The 26,821-nt window shown below is 29.4% G+C and overlaps 1 protein-coding gene across 1 annotated transcript in view; it reads left to right on the plus strand.

Annotated features, from left to right (window-relative positions):
- Positions 1 to 26,821, plus strand: part of LOC113367339 — a 148,759-nt gene that overhangs the window by 14,394 nt on the left and 107,544 nt on the right. The window contains exon 2 of the mRNA XM_026608949.1: positions 4,704 to 5,043. Coding sequence (XP_026464734.1) covers positions 4,704 to 5,043 — 340 coding nt within the window. The remainder of the gene's footprint in view (positions 1 to 4,703; positions 5,044 to 26,821) is intronic.

The raw sequence follows: 26,821 nt of genomic DNA on the forward strand, positions 1-26,821 counted from the left end.
CTAGTCATGTGAAATTCATTAATTTCTGAAGCACCGAAGCTATTACATGCCTCAGGAAAAAGATAAACTTAAATAAAAATGCAAAATGAAACAAAAATTAAATAAAAAAAATTGTGTAAATTTAAATAAAAAAAGAGTATTAACGAGTTATAACTTGTTTAAAAAGTATTAGTATTGAGCAGTGGCGGATCCAGCTTCGGCGCCAGGGGGGGGTCATAATTGAAAAGTTTATATATATATATATATATATATATATATAAGATAGAGCGGGGCTTAAATATCCGCGGGTAAAAAGGTCCACCACCGACATCTCAAAAACAAGTAAAGTTAAGGATTTCTTAACGACAATATTTGTATGTAGAGAGCAAAAATGTACAACCAGCCATCAACTTGATTCTTACGACGTTTAAAAAAGCATTTTTACAAGAGGTAAATTAAATAAATAATTATTCCAACTCTTGGACAAAATATCAAATCAAGATTATATACAGAGTTATATCTTTAAAAAATGCATCCATAAAATTTATATTTTGAATTGGTTGAATAATGTAGCTAATATTTCGTTAAATCGTTAAATTGTTTATCCTCTCACCGTCCGATTTTACCCCGCCTATGAAGTCAAAAAGACCAAGTGACAAAATTTTTGAAAAACAGCAAAAAAACACATTTCTACAGTGAATTAGCTGGAAGTTGTACTAAACATAGTCAGATAGTTTTTTGTTTGATATGTCTTATTTGTTGTTATGTTTTTCGTTTAGTTTTTACAAGTGAAAGTTAAATTGAACCCTCCTTACCCTACACATGTGTATTTTTTTTAAATAATCTGCGTCTTTGACGTGAGTCAAAATTTGACGTTGTTCTCTACGTTTTTTCGTCTGAACCTATGTTAAAATTTAACTAGTTGGTATTGGTATTTTGCCTTGAGGCAAGTTACATGAATTTCCCGATATGTGTAAATAAGCGACTTAATCAATAAAAAATGAATCAATTTATGAGTGATCAAAAGTATACCGAGTAAATTTATTACACATAATTCAAATAAACGAACACGTTAACTCGGAGTATTTTTTAGAAGCAAATTTTCAAAAATCAATTATTTTTATAATTAAACCAGTTTCCGCAGAACTCTAATGGTTTAGTATGTTCATTAAGACCAAGTACTCTATCTAAAATCGTCTAATTTTAGATTTAACAAACGTCAAAAAAACTATACTCATTTTCTCAAACTTTGATGAATTTTTAAAATTAAATTACTTGTCGTAAGGCCGCAATATTTCAGTAGGTTCAGTAAGACCATGAAATATGTCGCTAAAAAAATTTTCATGATAATCGGCTTAGATTTTTTTTCAACAGTTTATTACAAGAAAACGGCTCGGTAGATTTTCACCTAAAACTAATCAGTATGATTTCCAACTAATATCTTTCAAACAGTTTTTGATTTTTTTAAATCGATTCGGTAGTTTGAGCTTAAATGTGGATGAAAAGTTTAATTTTTTTTTTCTAATTACAAAGAATTTACGGCTCGTCTGATCTTCTCACAAAACTGACAAACGATAGTCCTCATTGAGATACATCAAATGGCTTTTAAATTTCTGAAATCGGTTCAGGCATTTTTGAGAAAACGTCGATCAAAAGTCTAATTTTGTTGAATGCCAAAAAACGGTACTAATTTTTGCAAGCTTTGAAGAATTTTTAAAATTAAACGACTTGTCGCAGGGCCGTAATATTTTAGTATGATCTACGAGACTATGGTATCTACCGGTAAAAAAATCATAAAAATCGTCGAACTTTATTTTTTTTTAACTTTAATACAAGAAAACGGCCCGCCCAATCTCTACCAAAAACTAATCAGCACGATTCCCAACCAATATCTTCCGATTGGTTTTTGAATTTTCAAAATCGATTCAGAATTGCGAGCTAAAACGTGGACAAAAATTTTTTTTTACTTTTCTGCAATTTACAAAGAAACGGCCCGGACGTTCGTCCCGCAAAACTCAAAAACGCTAGTCCTCATCGAGATACATCGATCGGCTTTTAAATTTTTGAAATCGGTTTTGGAGAAAACGTCGATTTACGGCAAAAAATCTGTTAACATACACACACACACGCACATACGTTTTCCAAATGTTGGTCTCATTCGATTCAGAATGGCTTGAAACGTCGAGAAAACATAAAATTAGCGAGTCGGATTTTTCTATGAAAAGATAAACTTCTCCTTCGGAAAGTTAAAAACTATAAAATAAAACTGGATAAGTGTTTGCGTTGATTAGTTTTTTGAGACAATTGGTTGGTCCGTTTCTTTACTATTGGCAGAAAAGTGCAAAAATTATCGTCCATGTTTTTGTCAAAAATTCTTAACCGTTTTTGCAAAAACAAAAACTATTCGATTGATATTATTTGGATTTAAATGGTTTTTGGCAAAGATCGGTCAAACCGTTTCTTTTACATAATGGATTGTCAATTTTTTTGGCGATTTTAATGAAACTTTGCATGGCGTCAGAGTTTCTGCTCTAAATGAAATATTAAGGCCTGCCATAAGTGGTTTACTTATGATAATTAAAGTTTGGAGTATTTGGCCGCGCTTTTAGAAAATTCACCGTGTTTATGTATTCGTATTTCGTATGTGTTCGTTTCCCATCAATGTGTAATATTTAATCCATTTTTCAAAAATAACTACTATATTTGAAAAAAATAATATTTGCAATAGTTTCTCACTTCAAAATGGTTTACAGCGATTAGGTATACATCTCTAAATCAGTTTAAATCAAATTATTTATATATTGATTAGGTCGTCTATTTACAGACGTTAAGATTACGGAAAGTTCATGGTTAAGGACCACTCACAATTAGTTTAATTTTTTTATATTTATATGATTTTTTTTCCTAAACTGTAATACTTGATTCAAAATTATGTATAGAACGTATATTCGCAATACGATTAGAAAATCCTTAAATTTTAGGACCTTACCATTCGTCTATAATAAGTTAAACAATCAAGTTATAAAATGTGTTTGGTAACAAAATACATGAATAAAAACATTATGAAGTAATTTTGTTGTTGAATAACAAAATTTTGTTGTTTTATCGAAGTCCTAAAACAGGCTCAGGGGGGGGTCATGACCCCCGTGACCCCCCCCCTGGATCCGCCACTGGTATTGAGAGTAAAGCTGTCTAGCTTTACTTACTCTAAATATCTGGTTGGGAACTAAGTGAATGATGGTTTTAATTAAATTTTTTGGTTTACTGACATAGTCCTAATATAAAGTATCTTTTGTTATTCGACAGTAGGCAATTCAGATGTTAAAAGGGGTTTTTTGATCGACTGTGTAGCTTTTGTTTGGCGTTGGTTGCGAGATGAAAAATAAAATCGAAATTTTTTCAAAAATTTTGCTTTTTAGTTTCTGCTCGGGTGAAAAGGCAATTTAAGCTAAAATCCACCATATAGTCCTGAGCTTACACCACTTAATTACTTTAAGTTTTGATCTTTACAAAGTTACTTGAATTTAAAAAAGATCTATAATGATTATTATATGGCGTCAAATTGCATCTGATTCAGTCCTTTGCAAATAAAAACCAGAAGATTTATGAAAGCTTTTATAAAGTGCTTAAAAGATGACAAAAAGTGAGCGATCAAAGATTATTTTTTTTAATCTTTGAAAAAAAATTATTTTTGAGAAATTTTAAATTTTTGAAAAAAATTGTCTTTTTTGGAGAAAATGTTTTTTTTTTTATTTTGAAATATTTTGGATATTTTGAACTTTTTTCCAAAGCAATCGCACTGCTTTAGCTGCATAGAGACGAATGATATCGAAGCGCGTATGCGCCGCGTCGCCGTCTAAGGACAAACAATATTACGGAACCCATAGAAATGTAAACAAAATTGATACACATTATTAAAATCTATATAAAATATCTGATAATTTGATGTGCATATGTCTAATGATTATTTTTGATCACCAAATAGCTTTTTTTTAGTTTTTTTTACTACATCTCTGAAACCGCTAGACCTGCCTTTCCAAAAATTTAATCAGGTGTTCACCTCGTCAATACAAATAAAATCTTTTTTGAATTATTAAAGTCGGACGCTCCGTTTTCTTACAAACTGAGGTACCGTTTCTGGAACGTTTTGCTTCGTATCTTCGGAACCGCTAGACTTGCCTTCGCCAAAAACTAATCAGTACGTCTCCTTATTAATACGAATCGAATGTTTTAAAACAAAGATATATACGAAATTTTATTTTCGATTTACTATTTTATTTTCTACGGGAAATTAAATAAGTAATTTAGTGGCATGAAAAAATGTATCTGATTTTCTAACAAAAATTCGCACTTACTTATTTGTCTATTTCATATATATCATGAAGAACAAGTAATACCGCCTCCTAATACGTAGTTTTTACAATTCTGAATACTGTACTTTTACATGTTCAGATTATCTTAATAATGATGTAAATAATAACTCACATATAAGACCTTGTTCGTTAAAAGTTTGAAGTTATTCTGACGCGTGTAGTCTTGGTAGAAACATTCATGCGCGTAGCCTAAGGGTTTTATTGAATTTTTTAATTTGTCTTCAATGAATTTTATTCTTTAAGAATAAATAAATTACGGACTTTAATTGATAAAAAGATAGCAAGCTCTTCATTAAAATGTAGAAAGTAGATTTAAAACTGTAAATTAATAAAATATTATTCTTTTTCCAGAGTCCTAAGTTCGCACCACCTCTCGAGTTTGTCGATCAGGCGGCACTCAGCCCCCCTGAAGGCTACAAGGATGGCGGTCAGGGCGGCAACGGGCACGGTCAACCTGTCAGCGCTCTCGGGGCGCTTGGTGCACAGCACTTACATCAACTGCAGGTTATTCAGCGGTTGCAGGAGCAACGGCAGCATATGCTAGCCACCGCAGCAGCAGCAGGTAGACAAGCAGCGGCGCAAGCTGCTGCTGCTGCAGCGCAACAGCAACAGCAGCAGCAGCAACATCAAAATGCACCCCAAGCCAGAAGGCGACAGTTAGTCTGTGCAGAATGTAGGAATCATGACAGCGGTGAGTTATAATGAAATTTTGTTTTGAATTTTGGTTTTAATCGGCTGAACATCATTTATAAAGAAACTATCATTTTTATAAATTTATAAATTTATTAAATGCTTTATATTTTTTTAATTGGCATTGTTCAGCCAATTAGTAGTGCAGAATCGTACATTATTAATATTACTTTAATTGAAATATAAATTGATTTTGTTAATTCTACTTTTTATGGAAATTATATTCGGTTATGAGAATTCTATCAAAGTACAACTAATTAAAACACCTTAAACTCCTTCGCTGTTGTGTCGTCCGATATCCACTCTACTACCTGTGTATACGGGTGTCGTTCATTGTCGACGACATGTTCTTTGTCGGTCGGTCAAGATTTATCACCATGAATTAAACTATTAGTACTAGTAGTTTTTCTGTAATTTTCTAATTCATTAGAAGCGTAATTTTCAATTTTTCAACACATTTTTATTTTGATAATTATATAAATATCTTAAAATATATCATTGTCTGGTCAGTTTAGTGCGTTACTAAGGTACATTCTGTTCCTTATAGCAGCGACACTCCTGCAGAAAACGTAAAGGAATAAAATCATTGATATAAGTAATTCAGAATATATTAATAGTATAATATTTACATTTATTATTTACTGAATTTTACATATAATTTTTGCTCTTTAATTGCATAAAATTTATTCACTAATTTTGTGTACTATATAACACAATTTATCAACGAAGAAAAAGCAAAATATAAGTAATTATTTCAATGTCTATCAGAATTTTGCTAAAGTTTAATTAGGCTAAAATTATTTGCAATTATTGCAAATATACAGATTCTATCCTACGTATATCTTGAAAACACAAAGTGAGATTCTTCGTCCAGAATTGCAACTATTCAAACTGCTGGAAGTTTATTTACTAAATCGTTAGCAGTTTAAATAAGAAATCTTACGTAATTAGAATAGTTAATTCCGACGTTTATCTGTTTAAGCAATAATTAACTTTTTAGCTTGAAATATATTAAACGATCAAATATCTACTAAAAGTAATTGGCAATTGGTCTTACGAATGCATCTATATGCAAATAGTGGAAGAAACTTAATGGAAATTACAAAGATACGTATACCAGTAAATACCAATATATTCTCTGCAAACTAGTAGTAGATTTGCTAGAAATTGAAACTAAAAAAATGTTTAAAACTAAAAAAAACACAAGCAATTACAGTACAATGGATTCTTTCGGTTCGATAAAATGTTATATGGAACATTACAAACTTCTGTATCCAAATAACATCCTAATTAATTATATCGTGGGTATATTAATAGTAGAATAATTAGCCTGGCTTGTAGACATGTTCCAAACAATTGCCATAATATCGATATCATTCTCATATTCATATCGTCTTCTGGTATTTTAATAAACCTCTATAATTTTTTTTTATTTATTTATCATTTATATTTTTCGGAATTTATGAACACACTATTAACTACTCCAAAAGAAAGTTTGTGCATTTATCCAAATTATTTTCATCAATATAATATTTTCTCAAATCGTTTAGAATCATTTGATTCAAAATTAGTCAAATATGACGAGGCTATTTAAAAATAATTAAAATTATTATTATTTTGATAGATGTCACTTTTATAAACAAAATCTATATTTTTAATTTTGTAATACTTTTATGTATAATATGAATCTACTATAGTTCCAAAAATATTCACATATGTGATTGAACATTGTGCCAGAAGAGTCAAAGGTCTATACATTTTTTTAAATTGTCTACATTACGATATATTTACAGACCCAAGGTATATTTAATTCATTATAAAGAAACAATTACTAACAATAAAATAGCAGTTTTAAAAATGAGAACGTGTTTTAAAAATTGCGTTTCTTTCTTTCTCTATGCTTATTTTTATTTCAAGTGTTCAATAATTTTTAGGAACTTGACCTTACATCTATAGTTTTCTTATTGAATTCAATAACTACGAAAACAAATACAAAACTACAAAATAAATCATAGTTGGTTATATATTTCCCCAAAAGATTATTTTTATTGCCTTTTATAATATGCTTGAAACATAAATTTCTTGGTAAGAAAATATCACACGATCGCCATATACGGGCGCCGATAATTTATATAGATTTAAAACAATCACATTTTCAAACTATTTTCAAACTATAGGTATAGAAAATATTTTTTCTTTTACTATAAATTAATTTGTATCGACTAGTGGTGAATGGCATCACGCCTTGAGGCAAATTGCTGGAACATTCCATACCGTCAATTAAATTTTTTAAAAGCTTATATGTATTTTCGCTAATTTAATATTTTCTCAAATCATTTAATTCAAAAATAGTTAATTTATAGTTATAGTTAGTTCCACCATTGTATCATAAGTTTTGGGCTACATCTAGTTAAAACTAACTAAAAGATTTGAAATACCATATGTATTCCTCTGGTAATTTTGACATATTATTAATTCGTATATGTTCTATATTTATATATTCATATCAGTAATTATTGATATAAAACTATTAATCAAACTGCAATATTTTTGTCAATATATCAGTAATTATTGATATAAAACTATTAATCAAACTGCAATATTTTTATCGGCAGTAATACTTTACAATCAATGATTTCATGATTTATAATAAAATTTATCAGTTGCATTTAATCTGTTTATACAATTTACTCGTATTTCCGCGATCGATTTGTGAATTACACAAATGCGCAAATATATATGTTTAGCCTGTCGTTTATGATTTTATTTATGAATAGAATACATATCGAACAGTTTACAAATATTGGTCATTGCATAGCAAACACGTTTATAGAATCGTAATTATTTTAACATGCTGGTAATAATTTGCTGTATATATGGTATTTATAATACACAAGAATTAAATATATGAAACACAAACACACGTTTGATATGATTCTATATCTGTAAAATGAAACAATCGTAATTAAAGTTGATTATTCGAAAAAAAATATTATAAAGCAAACAATTGAAAATTATCATAATTGATGAAACATAGAAACGTGAAATTAAATAATTGAAAAATTATGCAGTTTATATATTCACGAATCTGTCGGATTTTTAGTTGAAATAATTTAATTTAGTTTAGAATGTTTTGAAATATAATTCATAACAATAATAAAAAGGGTAGCAAATATACGTTTTAGTTAGATTAGTTAAATAGTAAATTTTTTTAAATAGTAAGGAGAGGCACAAAGGCCCAATTTGACTTTAGGCAATTATACTGTCTACACATTACACATATATCACGTACCAAACAAACAACTAATGCACTACATTCAGTGAAATTTCCAGTTAATTCCTAATTATATAGTGTTTCTTTTCTATGTTTTTAAAATTTGTCATGCACAATTTTACCCAATATTCGGCGTAACATGAGACAGCCAGAGGACAAACAGATCCAATGTCTTATTTTTAATTTTGAAGGAATTTTTTGAATTAACAGCCACAATACACAACCAATGCAAAATATAAATTTCCTCGGCACATTTTTACAAAGATAACTTTGTATGAACTCGATCTGGTATTTTGTCAGAAATATACATCAGCAGAGTTGGAATAACTATTTATTTAATTTATTTCTTGTGATATAGCATTTTTCAACTGAGCTCACATTTTTATTTACTATTTATTTATTATTTACGCCTTTGCCAAGATAAAAGTTTGATTTATTCTTTTTACCCTACCCACATGAACGTGTTTATACAGCTTCTATAAATAATACAGTTGAATTTAACTGAAAAAAAAAATTGAATAAGGCATACTTAAAAATCATATCAAGGCAAACTAAACAACAGTGCTTACAACCAAAAAGCTAACAACGAAAAATAGAACTTTTGTTATTGATTTCCAACGAGGCCGTTTGTTTTCTGATAGCAATGTTGCTTTATTTAAAGCGATAGTTGATCATACATCTTTGTTTCTCTACTTTTAAAAATTGTTATTAAACAAATTCTAACTTTACCTGTTTTTTGAGATTTCAGTGGTGGTCTTTTTTTCCCGCGAACCTTCAAGCCCCGTTCTTCTATATGTTATGAGAATCTAAATAACTTCGATGTCTCTCATATCTCATTCCAGTAGTAAAACGTACTTCATTCAATTAAATTTTATTTAAATTTAATACACTTGAGTGAATTGTCAAAGTTTTAAAGTTAAAGGGAAAGTTATAGTAATCGCAAAAAATCGAAAATGAAAATTTTTGCATTTCTCGACGTTTTGAAGCTTTCTGAATATTTTGGCATACCTTAGAAAAAATGAATATATGTGTGTGTGTGTAAGTGTGTGTATGTATATGCGTGTGTGTGCGGATACAAAGTTTCATCGACGATTTCGGGAACACCGATTAACCGATTTGAATAATTCAAAACACATTCGATTCTTATTGATAAGGAGACGTGCTGATTAGTTTTTGGCGAAGGCAGGTCTAGCCGTTCCGAAGATACGGGGCAAAAAGTGCCCTCGGTTGGTAACTCGATTTTTAAGAGAACGGAGCGTCCGATTTTAATAATTTAAAACAAATTTTACTTGTATTTACAAGATGAAGAACTGATTAAATTTTCATGAAGGCAGGTCTTGCGGTTTCGGAGATCTAGTAAAAAAAAATTAGAAAAGTGCCATCTGGCGGTCAAAAATGATCATTAGACATATGCACATTAAATTATCAGATATTTTATAGAGATTTTAACAATAAGTTTTAACAGTAAATTTTGTTTACATTCCTATGGGTTCCGTACCAATGTTTATTCGTTGGACGGCGGAGCGGCGCGTACACGCTTCGATATTTCGTCTCTATGCAGTTAAAGCAGTACAATTGCTTTGAAAAAAAGTTCAGAATTTCCAAAATATGTCAAAATAAAGACAAATTTTTGTCAAATTTATAATTTCTCAAAAATCTAATTTTTTTGAAGTAAATTTTTTTCAACAGCGTTAATCTTTTAATAAAAATAATAATTTTTGGTTCCAGCAATTTGCCTCAAGGCACGATGCCATGCGCCCCACTAGTTATATATTTTTTTAACAAAATATTCTGCTGTATAATACTGTATTGTACTTTTGTGTCTAAAATTATTCTGGAAACGCCCTGCTTGGCTAGAATACGATGAGAAGTAACAACATAGAGAGCTTTTGTACGTATGTGATTTGCATAGGAACTATCCCCGGTAGTCAGTACATCCTACTTGCAAATAGAGAGTGCTTCTTCTTCCTTTTTCTTGGCATATTTTGTAATTTGCAAGCAACGAAAGCAAGGCGAAGGAAAAAGCATTTAAAAAGGAGCAACCTCGTTAGCATTAAGGGGAAAAAGAGTGCGATTTAAATTCAAATGGCTAAATAAAAGTGGCCTCAAAGGCTTTGCAACAACATTGGGGACAAGAAAAATGTGGAAATAGATTTCATAAGACTTTATGCGCTTTTTGGATTTGTTTAGGTTCGTAATTTTGTGAGAATATTCTCAAGGAATTTTGTGGCATTGATACCAACTTCGGACAAGCTCGATATTAAGAAGAATGATATTAAAATTCCACTTGATGTTATAGCTCTCAAATTTAATTTTAAGTGAAAATTACTTTTCGCGGGCATTGCTGCATCACGTACAAGCCAATATTCTTAGATATTTATATCTAATATAAAGTACATAATAATAGCAAAATAAGATTGGTTAACCACAGAGTTGCCCTCTCGAAGAAAATAACAGATAGAGATTTTTATATTAATTTACTATTTTTTTATTTTACACTTTTTCAGGGTGAAGTTTTAGATGGTTCATTTTACTCCACTTTGTAAGCTTTCATAGAGGTATATTAATATCTGTTGAATCTGACTTGAAATTAGCAATACATCTTATAAAATAATTAAATAACTTATACTTGTAAATTATGTTAAGGTCTCGTAAACTAAACAACAGTGCTCACGACCAAAAAAACTAACGAAATACTTTGTTATGGATTTTCAAGCATGGTCGATCATCTCCTGATAAAGACGTTATAGAATTCAAGGTTGTGGCTGGTTATACAACTTGTACCCTCTGCTTTCAATTATTGTTGGTAAAAATTCTTACATTTTCTTGTTTGGAGATATTGATGGTAGACCTTTTTACCCGCGGACAAATATATAATATATTAAATCATACATAATGACCCAATATTTTATTCTATAGACCCAATATTCTATTCTATTATACATTAAAAAATATGGTTCTAACAACTATTGCTATAAAATTATTAAAATATATGGCCTATTAAAATTAAAAATTAAAAGTTATCGAATATTACGTTAGCAATTGCGCTTATAAAGAATAAAATATTTTATTAAATAAACTAGCATTATTGTTAATAAAAATAAAATAAAACATGTGTACCAATTACAATATAATATAATGTGCTTGTCGATTTACTATATCAATAATATTGTAAAATATTTTAAATTCGCGTGGCGATAGAATTATGTGACTTCTATGGTTTGTTTTTATATCATAGTAATTTCGTAATTGGAAGTTATTCATAATTACCTAATTAATGGAATGGCGAGTTAGTTGAACTAAATATTATTTTTTTATTTCCTAATATAATATTTCATTACACAAGTTTATTCAACTTCCTTAGGGCATACATCCATACTTATATTTCGTTTGGTGCTTTTTACTGATCACCGTTGACGTCCACACTGATATAAAATGCATCTTTAGAACACAAAGTAGATTGAAATGCGTTAAATAAATTAAATTTAATTATTACAATTATAGATATTATAAATTTATTTGAAATATGGATCCAAGCATCTTTACCGCATTGATTAATTTTTAGTGAGAAGCGAAAACTTTATTTAAGAAATAAACAGTCGACAATTGACACAATAAGAAAAGATGCAATTGAAATATTAAATTCTCATGGATTAAGTCGATTACTTACATATTATAGAAAGTTGAAGACAGGTTCACATCCATTATTTGAAGTTTAAGAAGTAAATTAAGTCTATACGTTTTTGCCAAATGATTTAGGAACTAGTTGTGCATGGCATCGTGCCTTAAGGCAAATGGCTGGATCTTCCCTTACTGCAATGAAATATTCGAAGAATATTAAATTGCTTTCAAATAGATTATTATAAATGCTAGAGGTTTCATTATTCGTATTTTATAGACGAAATATAAGAGAAAAGTTATAACGAAGAAATGAATGAATGAATGAATTTCTAAGAATTATATAAACTGTTTTGCAAAGTTAGAATTATTTATTTATTTATTTAAGTGAGTCATTTTCGATACTCAACAAAAATATTTTTTAATTTTTTTTTATCTGAATGAAATTTAGAAATGATAAAAAATTTGCTTCCTTAAAAACTAATCGTTACTTCACCAGCATAATGTTTTTTGAATCATTCGAATCGCATGCTTTGTTTTCTCAAAAACTCCCATTTTTAACACTTTTAGCTCTTTATCGCAGAAACGGTTGGGCCTGTCTTTGCCATAACTAATAAACATGTCTTCTTACCATTACGAATTAAATCTTTTTTGAATCATTAAAATCGGTTGCTCTGTTCTCTCAAAAACGTAAGTTCCATTTTCTGCACGCTTTGGAATCTCAGAAACGGCTGGACCAATCTTTCTTAAAAAACTAATCAGCACTAATGCCTGTAAGTAGGAATCGAATGCTTCTTCAATCATTCAAATCGGTTGAGCGGTATTTCCGAAAACGCCGACTAAAAATTGTATCCACACATATATACATAGACACGCATACATCCATTTTTTCTCTGAGATATGCCAATAGGTTCAAATACCTCTAAAAAGTCAAAATATGCAAAAATTTTTACTTTCGATTTTTATCCGATTACTATAACTCACCCTACGGGAGGTTAAAAACGAGTGAGATGAATATTTCGAATGAAACGTGAAAATTTAAATAAAAGTAGGTGTACTTCATAGATGAGTTATATTAGTAAATTATTCATCTTGTGCTTGGAGTTCTTGAGTAATCATTGAATGAATCGGATGTGATTATTTTCCAATCATGATAGTTGCACCTATATATAAATACTTGGCTGTTGTTGTTAATGATAGTGTTGATTACATGCGGATTTGTAGGCAACAAAGCATTTGCGTGGTATCGCGTACAAGGACAATGCATCGATAGAACGCTATCCGATGCTGCATATTACATTTAATCCATATGGTTATATATGCAAATATTTAATAAATACGGATCTGTGAAACTATAAATAACTAGTTCATTGATATTATATTGGAACTGATTATAGATTGGCACCTGATTGGTTAAAATTTGATTCCTTTTCGTTTGACGCATTATACAATTTTAGAATTGGGAGAATTGAAGATCTATATTGTAAAATTCTATTTCGTCCAAAAATTAGAATAATGTTTTTGTTCAAATAACTTTACAAATTGCAATAAATCAGAATTTTTGTAATTCTAAAATTCGTATAAAATAATTATTGATAGACAATATCCATTAATACTGCTTTGAAATATTTGTTACTGACTGAAACGGATTGGAATACATTAAATGCAATTTTTATAAAATCAAGTAAGGTAATTTATATACTTGTGAAAAATTTTATAGTTTTTGATATTTTTTATGATAATATCGTTTGCATTTCTACTTCTATTTTTTTTTGAAAATAATATTCTTTGTATTCACATACTTACTTAAAAGTAATATAGACTTTTTCTGTAAAAATATTACAAGCTTTTGCAAAATTTGGTTGTATTATTATAGTATACATTGATATTACTAATTTCTAAAATTCAAATTCTTTGCTAATTAGTACTTATTATCAATATTCTAATTGTAAAAATGACTTTCAAATGGGCTCTAAAATGCAATTTTAGGTTTATATTGTGCAAAGTACTATTTTTCTATGAGTTCGTTGTTATATTTAATAAGTCGAAAATTTTTAAATGTTTTCTTTTCAAATAGGTCATTATAATTACTATAACTTTCATTATTCGTATTTTATAGACAAAATATAAGAGCTTATATATTGTATGACGATGTTTATATATGTTAACAGGTAAATAAAACAAGCGGAGTTAGAGTTAAAGGACTTCATTTCGAATTATATTTACTGAATTGCAAAGTTAAAATTATTTATTAAGTGATTTTCGGAGTAATCACTCTTTTGGAGTATAATTAAAATCGGATATTTAATAAAAAACTTAATTTTGTTTTGAAATCTTGAAATTAATCTTTTTGCTTCCCCAAAAAACTAATAGTTTTTTCATACTCACAATACAAGCAAAATGTTCTTCGTATCATTTGAATCGAATGCTGCGTTTTCTCAAAAACTGAAATTTTAGCACTTTTTGCTCCGTATCTTCGAAACGGCTGCATCTATGTTTGCCAAAAACTAACTAGCACAACTCCCCCTTAATATGAATCGAATGTTGCTTGAATCATTTAAATCGGTTGATCCGTTTCTTTAAAAACTGTCATTTTTAGCACTTTTTGCTCTATATCTCCGAAGCCGCTGGACCTGCTTTCGTCAAAAAGTAATCAGCACGTCTCCTGCTCCGTCCAATAAGAATCGAACGTTTTTTTAACTATTCCAATCGGTTAATCCGTACGCCCGAAACCGTTGTCGGAAAATTGTCATCACACATATACACACACAACCATATTTTCTGAGGTATGCCAAAATATTCAGAAACCGCTGAAACGTTTTTTTTTCATTACTATAATTCACCCTTCGGAAAGTTACAAAAATGCATTATGTTTTAGAAAATTTACATCCAATAATTATTGAGACCTCTGACTACTAAATTTATATTGGCGATAGATTTAGTAATTTTATGCAATGCTATTTAAAAAGCTAAGTTATAAAATAAATACATTTTTCCTAAACAATGCCATAAAAATTTTAATTCCCCTCTAGCATATTTATTCCTTTTAACCAATATTTGATCTAATTTAAATTTTTATTCGTTGAATTTTATAAGTATAAGCATAAAATTTTAGTCGTTGTTCTAAATTATTAACTTCCCGTAGGGTAAGTTATAGTAATCGCAAAAAAATCGAAAATGAAAATTTTTATATATCTTTACGTTTCAGAGGTTTCTGAACATTTTGGCATACCTTAGAAAAAATGGATGTATGTGTGTGTGTGTGTGTGTGTATGTACGTGTGTGTATGTATGTGCGGATACAAATTTTCGTCGACGATTTCGGAAACACGGATCAACCGATTTGAATAATTCAAAAAACATTCGATTCGTATTGATAAGGAGACGTGCTGATTAGTTTTTGGCGAAGGTAGGTCTAGCCGTTCCGGAGATACGGGGCAAAAAGTGCTGAAAACGGTAACTCAGTTTTTAAGAGAACGGAGCATCCGATTGTAATAATTCAAAAAACATTTTACTTGTATTGACAAGATAAATAATAGATCAAATTTTCATAAAGGCAGGTCTAGCGGTTTCGGAGATCTAACGAAAAAAGTAAAAAAAAATGCCATTTGGCGGTCAAAAATGATCATTAGACATATGCACATCAAATTTTCAGATATTTTATAGAGACTTTAACAATAAGTATAAATTTTGTTTATTCTCCTATGGGTTCCGTATCAATGTTTACCCGTTAGACAGCGACGCCGCGCTTACGCGCTTTATATTTTGTCTCTATGCAATTAAAGCAGTACGATTGCTTTGAAAAAAAGTTCAAATCTTCCAAAATATGTCAAAATAAAGAAAACATTTTTTAAAAAAAATTTAAAAAAAAAAAAATTTTTTCAAAAAAAAGTAATTTTTTGTCCAATTTATAGTTTCTCAAAAATCTTATTTTTTCGAAGTAAATTTTTTTCAAAAATGTTAATCGTTTTTAAAAAAAATATTTTTTGGTACGGGAAGTTCCAGCAATTTGCCTTAAGGCACGAGGCCCTAATTGCCTTAAGACAGAATTCCACTTACAGCTAGTTTACTTTGTGATCAGACTAATAATTGTTTCAATGTAACACGTTTTAGAAATAAAAGTTGAGTACGCCCTCTCATTGCGTCTCTTTGTTTCCAACTTCATCTAGTGCTACTTAAATAATGTTTTATTGAGTCTAGACGTGTAAGCTGAATAATATTGACTTCGTGATGTTATCACAATAAACAGAGAAAACAAAATTATTTGAGTTTATAATCAAATATTGTTTTTGTCTGCCTATTCACAAAAATGATATTCAGATGAAAAAAATATAAATGAGCCATGCGATGAGTTTTCCAACTGGCAAGAAAACAATTATTTATTAACTTCTCGAAGAAGAAGTTTATGTTTTATCAAAAAATCTGATTTGCTAATTTTAGGTTTTCTCGACGTTTCAAGCCATTCTGAATCGAATGAGACCAAATTTGGAAAAAGTATGTGTGTTTGTGTGAACAGATTTTTGCCGTAAATCGACGTTTTCTAAAAAATGGCTGGACCGATTTCAAAAATATAAAAGCCATTCGTTGTATCTCGATGAGGACTAGCGTTTCTCAATTTTGTGCGACGATTGACCGAGCCGTTTTTTTGTAAACCGCAGAAAAGTGAAAACTTTTTCGTCCATGTTTTAGCCCGCAATTCTGAATCGTTTTTGAAAATTCAAAAACAAAGATCGGCCGGGCCGTTTTCTTGAAATAAAGTGTTAAAAAAATTTTTTTCGACGATTTTCATGATTTTTTTTGACAGTAGATACCATAGTCTTATAGATCATACTAAAATATTACGGTCCTACGACAAGTCGTTTAATTTTAAAAATTCATCAAAGTTTGAGAAAATGAGTAGTTTTTTTGACGTTTATTAAAATTAAAATTAGACGATTTATTTGGTATAGCGATAAGTTATATACTTAATGAACATACTAAACCATCAAATTCCTACGGAAACTGGTTCAAAAATAAAAATTGTTGATTTTTAAAAATTTGCTTTTAGAAAATACTCCGAGTTAACGTGTTCGTTCGTTGTCAATTATGTGTAATGAATCTACTCGAAATACTTTCAATCACTCAAATTAATTTATTTTTTATTGATAAAAGCGATTATTTACACAAATCGGGAAGTTCATGTAACTTGCCTCAAGGCCAAGCCAAAAATACCAATACCAACTAGTTTCGGTATTATATTATTCGACGAAATAAGTCAAAAACAATATCCTTGTTACAATAATATAATAATAACTCGATCATTTCGAGAGTCGAGATCAAATCCTTATTCTGTATTTGACACCCAAACTCTATATATTTGAATATGAATAAAGAATTGAAAACTTATAAATTTTGATTGTGTGCTTTCATGACACTGAATAAATCAAACGCTATCGCAAAGTGAATTTTCGAAATATAATAAAATATATGATATCAAGTTCGACGATCGTGAGTTTTATATTTTCAGTGAATAGAAATATTTTGTATGTTCACATAAATGTAGCTGATATTTAGATGTTTCCCCGAGTTACTCAAATATGTTTACAGTTCAGTGCTCTCATAAAAGTCTCTAAACATTCGAAAGAGACGAGACGGGTCGGCGCCGCCGTTATGGCTCACCTTACCAAGATACTCTTATTTCGAATATGATGTTCTGAAATATATTTATAAAATCTTTTTGTATTGTGCACTTGTAAATTTATAGTCTTTTGAGCAGAGGGTCGTTATTTGTACGTTCTCGAGTCGGCAGATACCTCATATTTCATTTCCAAACAATTTTCCCCTTTGATCTCGATTATAAATATCTTTTGCAGAGCAGAATGTTAGCAAAGAAGTAAAAAATAATGTAATTAATTCTTTTAATATGCTACACACTCATAGATTCTGGTATGTAAACAGAGCTGTAAATTGGCTATTAATGATAAAACATGTTGGTGCTATAAAATTAATAAATTCTGCAGATTTTTAGATGATGTATCTAAGTTTTTTAAAGAGTCTATAATTAATTAAAAAATATTATTCAAATATGCGAATTATACTATGGTGTCTAAAATTATAGTGACATAATTATAAATATTAGTATTAGTGAAAAATTTGTTTTAACCGAAGTTACAGGGTTAAGAGTATTAAGAGTGTCAAAATTAAATGTAGCAATAGCTTTGTAAAAATAGACTTTTGTACCATACGAACAATGGGTAGTACTACTCTTAGGCAGGTCTTTGAGCCGTGCTAAACCCCAACTCGATTCAGGGAAGTGTAGCGTGAAAAATTTTCCATTGTCATTTATCATATTGTTTTATCTATATTTTAAAGTGAGAATGGACATCGCTGCTGCACGATATCGGGTTCACCAGAGCAGGGTTTTAACTCATTCGCCCGTTTGCACGAGTCCGTGCGTTTGACCGTTACGTCATGGAGCACCCTTTATACTATTTGAATATATTAAGAGCATATGTTAAATTAAATTCTTAATTAATAAAAACAGTCGACTAAATGTAGTGTTAATAAATTGACTAATTTTTACAAATGGCAGACCCAATAATTTGGAGAAACGATAAAAAAATGATATTTAGCCACAAATAATAATTATTTCATCAATAATTCATACCAATTTTGAAAATTTTGAAAGCTCTCTTTTATAAATTTAATTTTATCAAATATATAATATATACCAATACTACATGTCACTTCACTGTACACTAATTGTATGTTTTACTTTACTATTATTCTATAAACATAAAACTTGCATATTATAAAGTTGAATAATTGTTGATATTTTATGTTTAAAGTACAATTGCTTTCATTTATGTCTTTCTTAGGAATCATGGATATACCTTTGAAAAAATGAATGTATGTGTGTGTATATGTATGTTTGAATACAAATTTTCGAATATACAAAATGCCAAGAATGGTAATTTAGTTTTTGAGATAACGGGACGCCCGATTTGAATGATTCAAAAAATACTTTACTTGTACTGACGCAATAAAGAATTGATTAATTTTTTGTAAATGCAAGTTCAGAGGTTGCAAAGGTACAGAAAAAAAGTAAAAAAAAATGATATTTGGAGGTCAAAAATTATCATTAGACATATGCACATCAAATTATCAGGTATTTTATAGAGATTTTAAAAATAAGTAGCATTTTTTAAAATTTTTTTGGGTTCCGTGAAACGATTTTTAATTTAATATTTCAAAGTTTTCTGTTTTTTTTTCAAAATTTTCTAAATTAGTTATGCACTGTTTTATATTTTAAATATAAATTTTAAATTTACAACTCAGTTTAAAACTGTATATATTTCATATGCGTTTTGCGTTATTCTTAGAAATATATCCTCAGAAAAATTCATTCGGAATCTCTGGTTAATCTAAACATTGTTTTGTGCGATAACATCGTCACTGTATAATATATGAACGATAATATATATAGTAATTATAATCATCTCTTAGAACAATTGTTTTTAATTATTGATCAATATTTATTGATTATTATTTTTTTTTCCTCGAATATGTATTTCTGGTACGGGATGTTCCAGCAATTTATCTTAAGGCACTATGCAATGCACCACTAGTTACATAAATGTAGCTAGTTAAAAATTTAGAACACACCAATTGCTAAGCGGTCTAGGTATTCAGCTTATGAACTTCCACTCAATATCCGAATCTTAGATAGCAAAAATGTTCATGCTTCCCTAGTTAAACTTTTTAAAGAATTAGCTTTTTATGATATTACTGAATTTTCTCAATTTGATTTCAATAACTATTTTCTTGCATAATCCTTATCCTTTATCTATGTAGTCTGACTATTTGATCGCCTGTACAACCATGTTTTTTTATTGCTATTTTATTAATTCAATTTTTTTACGGTTTTAAATGAGTATAACTTTCAACCTTGTGCAAGAATTTTGAGCTTGACTGGTAGTCAAATAGACTTTAATATGATGAACTTGATGATGAACATTGTATTTTATGTTCGAATGCTTTTTTCAGTTTTTTTCAGAAGCGAAATTTGTGCAGCTATTATGATTATTATAATATTACTATCCGTTTAATTTTAATTATGAATAAGCTTGACAAGAGCCTGAAATAATATCTATTATTATTGATTACGGCTTGCTTATGAATAAATAAATAAATAAGTCAAATTAATTAACAGAATTTATATAAATTAATAATACTCATCTAGTCACTTGAACTAAAATTGGATAGTTTTTAATAGTCTTTTGATACGATTACTTTAATGACTATTTAGTGTCCTTGCTACGTTCTCGTAGCATAAAGCGTTGTTTATCAATGGAGTCAGCTACGCGTCGATGGTCGTGAGAGAGCGCCGCGAAGCGTCGTCGGGACGCTATCGATTTGCGAAAGGCTCGACTCCTCTCGGCTATACCATACCCAACCATACCCATGTCTATTCTCAAACGTTTCCCAGTTTCATTCGATTTCGATTTCTATATTTAAACAATTGATTTTCATCGCCATGAACGTAATTTGATTTTGTTATAATTAACTAGAGAGATTGGCGGTCATACGAAATGACTGCTGTTCTAGATATAATAAATTGTAATTAAAAAGATTTGTGCGAAGGTGTCAGATAAATCAATCAATGAATTTTTTAGAGTAGGCGACAAGAGAGGCCTCTTGTTTGCAGGTTTTTTCCTGCTCGTTGCTTATTAGCTTAAAATAGAATACACTGCAATTAAAACAATTCCATAAGAGTCATCGTGTAAATTTAATAAATGAGGGTGATATGAATCAAAAAACTCAAATCAATGGTCTTTCTGTACACTTGTTTGTGTGTGAATCTTTTGAAGCTCGTACGTTTTTTAACAGATACCATAAAGTTGATACTATTCAAATGCAAATTGTAAATGTAAGTTATTATTCATTTTTCTGAAGCTCTTGAGTTGCTCAGGTGAAAATTCAGCTTAATATATAATGCCGGAATAAAACCAGTCATGATTTTAAATTCTGTTTGGCGAATGTAGTTACTATGGTCAACAATTTGTTTGGTTTAATACATTTAGTATTTTACTCTATTATATTCTAAAGTTAAATAATCGCGTTAGAAGTACATTTATCATTTGAAAAAACTTCATTTAGAGTAGGACTGGGTACATAGGTTTATTTCATAGTAATATCAATATAAATATAGTAATATTAATGTAGTAATAATTAGTTTAAACCAAATGAACTACATGAAAACACATAACTCGTATCAAATAAACAACTATCAAATTATGTTCTGTAAAATTTCTAATTAATTTCTAATTATAGAAAGGTATTTTTTAATATTTTTCTGAAGTTTTTCATTTGTCCCTTTTCGCCCCATATTTAGGAGGCTAACAGTATTGGATCTGTTAGCCTCCTGAATATGGGGTAAAAATGGAGAAATGACAAATTTGGGTACTTTTTTTTACTGAAATAACACTGATCTGGTGTTTTGTTAGAAATATTGATCAGCAGAGTTGGAATTAATTATTCATTTAATTCATATTTTGTACAATTGCTTTTTTAACTTATTTCATTTTTTTATTTACCTTTATAAACATTTAGTTCTTTTCTCACACCTTTAATATAGGTTCTATAGAAAAACTGCAGGTTCTAACTTTGAAATAACAGTACATTTTACACAACAATTGAATAACGCACCCTTGAAAATTATTTTCAAGTCTCGAAAACTAAACAACAGTGCTCACAACCAAAAATATTAACAACGAATGAACATGCTTTTGTTATGGATTCTCAAACATTTCCGTTTATCTTCTGATATCGACATCGTAAGAATCAAAGTGATGGCTGGTTATACATTTTTTACTCTCTACTTTCAAATATTGTAGTTAGAAAATTCCTAACTTCATTTGTTTTTGACAAATTGGTGGTGTACCTTTAAGCCCCGCTCTACCCCACATGTTATTATTTATCTTCATGAACTTTATTTTAATAATGAATCACTATATGAGAATTTCCGATTTGTCAATTAATTATATTTGTAAACTCTGATTTTGTACAACCGTCATATCTTAATTAAATATCTTTTTACTCGTATGTTCATAAAGTTTGAAGCTTTTTGCTTCCATTTGCAAATTGAGTGCTTGTAGGAGAAAAACTTAAAGCCATGTAATTTATCCAAATGATTCTACAAAGTTTGAGAATAAGTCTGCAAAGTAACTCTTTCACGTTGGCTATGAGAGAACCAGCAAATCCAATTTGTGACACGGACCAAAACAACATAATTCCAAACGAAATCTCTGGTAACGTTCTTGTGTCTGCGAAAACATATACGGGAATCGATTTTTGTAAAAAGAGCGTTATATTTTTATTAATAGATTGCATTGGAGCGAAAATTGATAAATTATATATAGATAGAACGCTGTACAAAGAGACCATAATATAGTCTCTATATTATATTTAGACCATTTTTGACGTTAGCAACAACTCGCAATTAAATTTAGTTGCCGTTACATTTCGGTACAGGAATACAGAATATGTATTTCTACATTTAATAAATTTAACTGTAATTTAATTTATTTTATATTAGATTCCATCAAATTTGAATTATTCATTTTATGTTTCAATATTCTGTAAATGTTTTTCTATGGTGTGTAAAATTGATTAGTATTGTTTTGTGTTGTTATTTGGCTTGTTTATATTTATCGTGTGTAAATAAATGTTATCTTTAATATTTTTGAACTGCTGCATGTGTAATCTCATTAAAATTTCAAACTAAAATATGCCTAATTAAATAAAAAAAATAGAGATGGTTTTTGTTTAAAAATTTCGTCTACAAATATAAATATTCGCATTTCTTGGGCGCTCAATATAAATATGATTCCAGCCCGTAAATTTAATCTGACATTATTTATTGCAATTTTTTTAATAATAGTTGTGAAAAAATAGTATGATGATGCGCCTTTCCAATATCTGCAATTTTTATAAATATAGAAGTAATAATAAAAATAAATACTACATTTTTCATATATATTCTGTACTAAAATACTTACTGAATCCAATAATTAAAATAATGGGGACAATTTTTCGATAAAATAAATAGTAACATGGCGTTGTTATGGCTTAACTTCATATAAATTGGTAGTAAAAACTGTCAAAATGCTATGTATTTGCTGTGCGAACACCAGTTTAACACAAAAAGCCTAACTTCACCTATGTGTTATCATGACGCATCAGAAAGATGCAGTTATGATAACCTTCTTTAAGTTGTCGCGTTTTTCTGGTTAGGTTTTATATCTAAAAAGCCTGACTGCCCAGCAAATACATACCATTTTGCCAAGTTTTTACTAGCAATTTATATGAAGTAAAGACCGTAACATAGCGTTGTCTAGGCAACGGTATACTTTATCGGAGAATTGGCCCCTAAATCTCTTAAACTCTTTATAAAAACATCAGTATACTCTATTGAAAGTCTATCAGTAGAACTCAATTAAAAAACATGTCTGAATAAAATAAAATGATATAAATGAAATACCACTGCTTAATAATAAAGATAACACTTAATGTAATGACTAAAAATTTAAGAACAAATCGAGATACGTAAGTAAAAATTTTATTGACTACATCCTCGTGAAGTTAATGCACCAATAGCAAATATCAGAATATAAATTCGTTTCGAATGAATGATTTTTTGAAGCAATATTAAGGTGTTATCGTTAAATTCACTGAATAATGCTACTACGTAGTTGTAGAATAAAATATTACCGGTTTCATTCAAACGTTGCATTATGTATAAACGTGCGCATTAAAATTTCAAAACACTTGCTCGTTGATTTCCTCTCTTGTATTGACTGCTTTTCCAGCTTCTTGCTCTCAACATTAAAGGATTATATAGGTGAAGCTCATCATTTAACGATTCAACATGTAATATTTAAATGCACAATGAAATACTCTACAAGTACAGAAACTACATCTTAAATTTTCACAATTTAAAATTAACAAATTCAGGCTCTTAATTCTTAAATATTTTTCATATTGTACCTCATATGTCTAAAAGGAATTCCTAATCATAAATGGATACATAAAAATTTTATAAATAGTTTTTTTAATCTTCAAAATTCACTTACCATTTTTTATGCTAAAAGAATTTTCAACGCTCTTGCGAAACTGTATTGTGTGAATAAAATATCACTTGCTGCAGCAATGATATGCCAGTCTTATATTCTGGGTGGAATCTAAATTTATAAAAGCATTTGAAAGTGTGTTGTGAAATATATTACTAAATGGCGAAAGTTAAAAACTAGTTGAAAGTGGTATTTGCAAAAATTTCCCGCTAGGTGTAATAATTGACTTAATCGATCAAAATTGGGATTTAGATATTTGGATTAAATTTTCAACTGCTTATTTCAAAAATTAATTCGCCATCAATTAAATCTTAACAATGCGATTAACAATTGAATTTTCTCAAACACACTTTCATTATCTATAATTATATTTATTATATTACACAGCCACGTGCTTGTATGTTTCAAAATTGTAGTTTATCATTCCACATTTTGATGAATTGACAATGTTTTACTTTACAAAAGCAACTTTTGACACAAATTTTGACTATGATATTTTTTCAAATTTTGATGAATTTTTAAAATTAAACTACTTGCCGTAGGATGCAATATTTCAGTATGTTCTATAAGATCGTAAAAAAAATGTTTAAGATGACTTTTTTTCAATAGTTAATTACAAAAAAAACGGCTTGGTCTATCTTTACCTAAAACTAATCAGTATAATATAAGTACCATTATTTTTCGAACAGATTTTGATGCTTTATAATCGATTCAATTTGCCTTAAGGCGATTTGCAACAACTTCCCAATATGTCTAAAATATCAACGTAATTATTAAGAAATTAGATTTAGCAATTTTTGAATTTATTACTATAGATTTTTGAAATTTTTGTCTTGGTCCATTATTCAGAACTTTAGCGAGTTTTTATAATTAAACCACCATCCCGCAGGCCTATAAAGCTTTCTATTACCAAAGCTCTGCGATCATACAAAGTTTCATCCAAATCGTCAACAATTTTTTGTTTAAAAACTAATCAGCACGTTTTCCAACAGATTTCCCAACTGACATCGCGCGTGTTATTTTTCGAACTGTTATTAAATTTTTAAACTCGCTTTAGGATATTTTGCAAAAACATAGACGAATTTTCTCTGGTAATTCTAAAAGGACTTCGCTGATCGTCTCTCATAACTAAATAACGCGAGTCCTCATCACTTTTTAGAAAACGTCGACCAAACATCAAATTTAGGCATCATATAGTTTTGATGTCAAAGAATCAGAATAACTTCTAACGTCGAGAAATGATAAGACTAGCAAATCGGATTTTCTGGGTAAGATAAAACTCTGTCATGAGGTTAGTTAATATATATAGAGCGACGGGATACGAATGAGAAGTCAAGCTTGATGTCAAGGAATAGTGACATCGGTTTTCACTTGGAAATGTAGATAACAACATGTTTCCAAGTCAAAATGGGCTTTACCCGACAAAGCTGCATCAATAAAAGTTATCAGTATTACAGAAATTCAGACAACTTGGTTAGGTTTTATATCTAAACCCAATAGATCGGTTGACACCTATAAAAAATAATCGTATTTTGTAAGTAAATCATCACAACCGCTCATAGAACCCTCAAGTTCTGATCGCTATTCAAACAAATTAACTAACAACTAATTAACTACGGAACGGTGAGGTAATTGTAATTTGTTCTACATATATTATATATTTGGCCTCTTCCGTAGGTAAGTGACTAGAACCATTACTAGTCCGTTGTCAAGCAGTAGTGACAACAGTTTTCACTTGGAAATACAGATTGCAATATGTTGCCAACTAAAATTAGCCCCGATACGGCATTTCTGCACCAATAAAAAGTCATTACTATTATAATAATTGTAGAGATTGGTTGCCAATATTTGTAACAATAAATATAGAGAACTGTTTTGGTTGCCATCTATAAAAATCAAACGTAAGAATGTAAGAAATTCATCACAAACGCTCTTAAGTTCTGACCTTAAACTGTTCAAATAAGTAATAAAAAAATTAATGGTTAGCTGTTTGTTCACTGTGACAAAACTATGTTATTAACATATTAAAAATATTAAGCAAATTCGAATAAATTGCTTTACATGTAATCTTTTTGATTATATAACTATACAAAGCGTTTTTAATTTTAAGGGGGTTGTTCGTTTTTTTGTTACAAAAAATGCAAGATATTTGTTTTTGTTCTTCTCAAAATGTATATATCATATAGACATGCGGTTTTTTTAAACAAAAATTACAAGATCATAGAATAACAAGAAGTTTTTTATTATTTTTTTTTTCGAAGTCATTTTTTAACCAGGGGGCATTGCAAAATTGTTCTATTTTGCGGTGCCGCAGATAAATCTGTAGCGCATCGCCTGAAACAAAAAAAAAGAAACTACGTTGAAGAAGAAGGTTGAATCCAGTCCCCCTACCAAAATGAAAGAACAAAAAAAAAGGGAAAAAATGGCAGCTATTTAAAAAAAAAGTGTTAAAAAGGGCCGAGAAACCGAGAAGTTGGGACGAGAAGCTTCGCAAATTTGTTTTGCGTAATGTTATGAAGTTGTTTGAGTTAGGGGGACTAGGTATTGCAGTGGTGAACAAATTAAAAAAAAATGCAAGTCGATCCGACTTGTAGTTTTTTTAAATTTGTGGCACCGCATTGAAAAAAGTCAATTTGAGAAAAACGTATTTAAAGTTTTTAATATAATGTACTAAATACACCATTTAATTTAACCATGGTGTTCAAAGAATGCTGACACATTAAAAAGGTCACGTGCATGAGGTATTATAATGAAAAAGAGAGCAGCTGGCATACAATA

The sequence above is a fragment of the Ctenocephalides felis genome, unplaced genomic scaffold (assembly GCF_003426905.1).
Source record: "Ctenocephalides felis isolate EL2017-DRISC unplaced genomic scaffold, ASM342690v1 CF-g0.4_SCAFFOLD_01170, whole genome shotgun sequence".
Classification (NCBI taxonomy): Eukaryota; Metazoa; Arthropoda; class Insecta; order Siphonaptera; family Pulicidae; genus Ctenocephalides; species Ctenocephalides felis.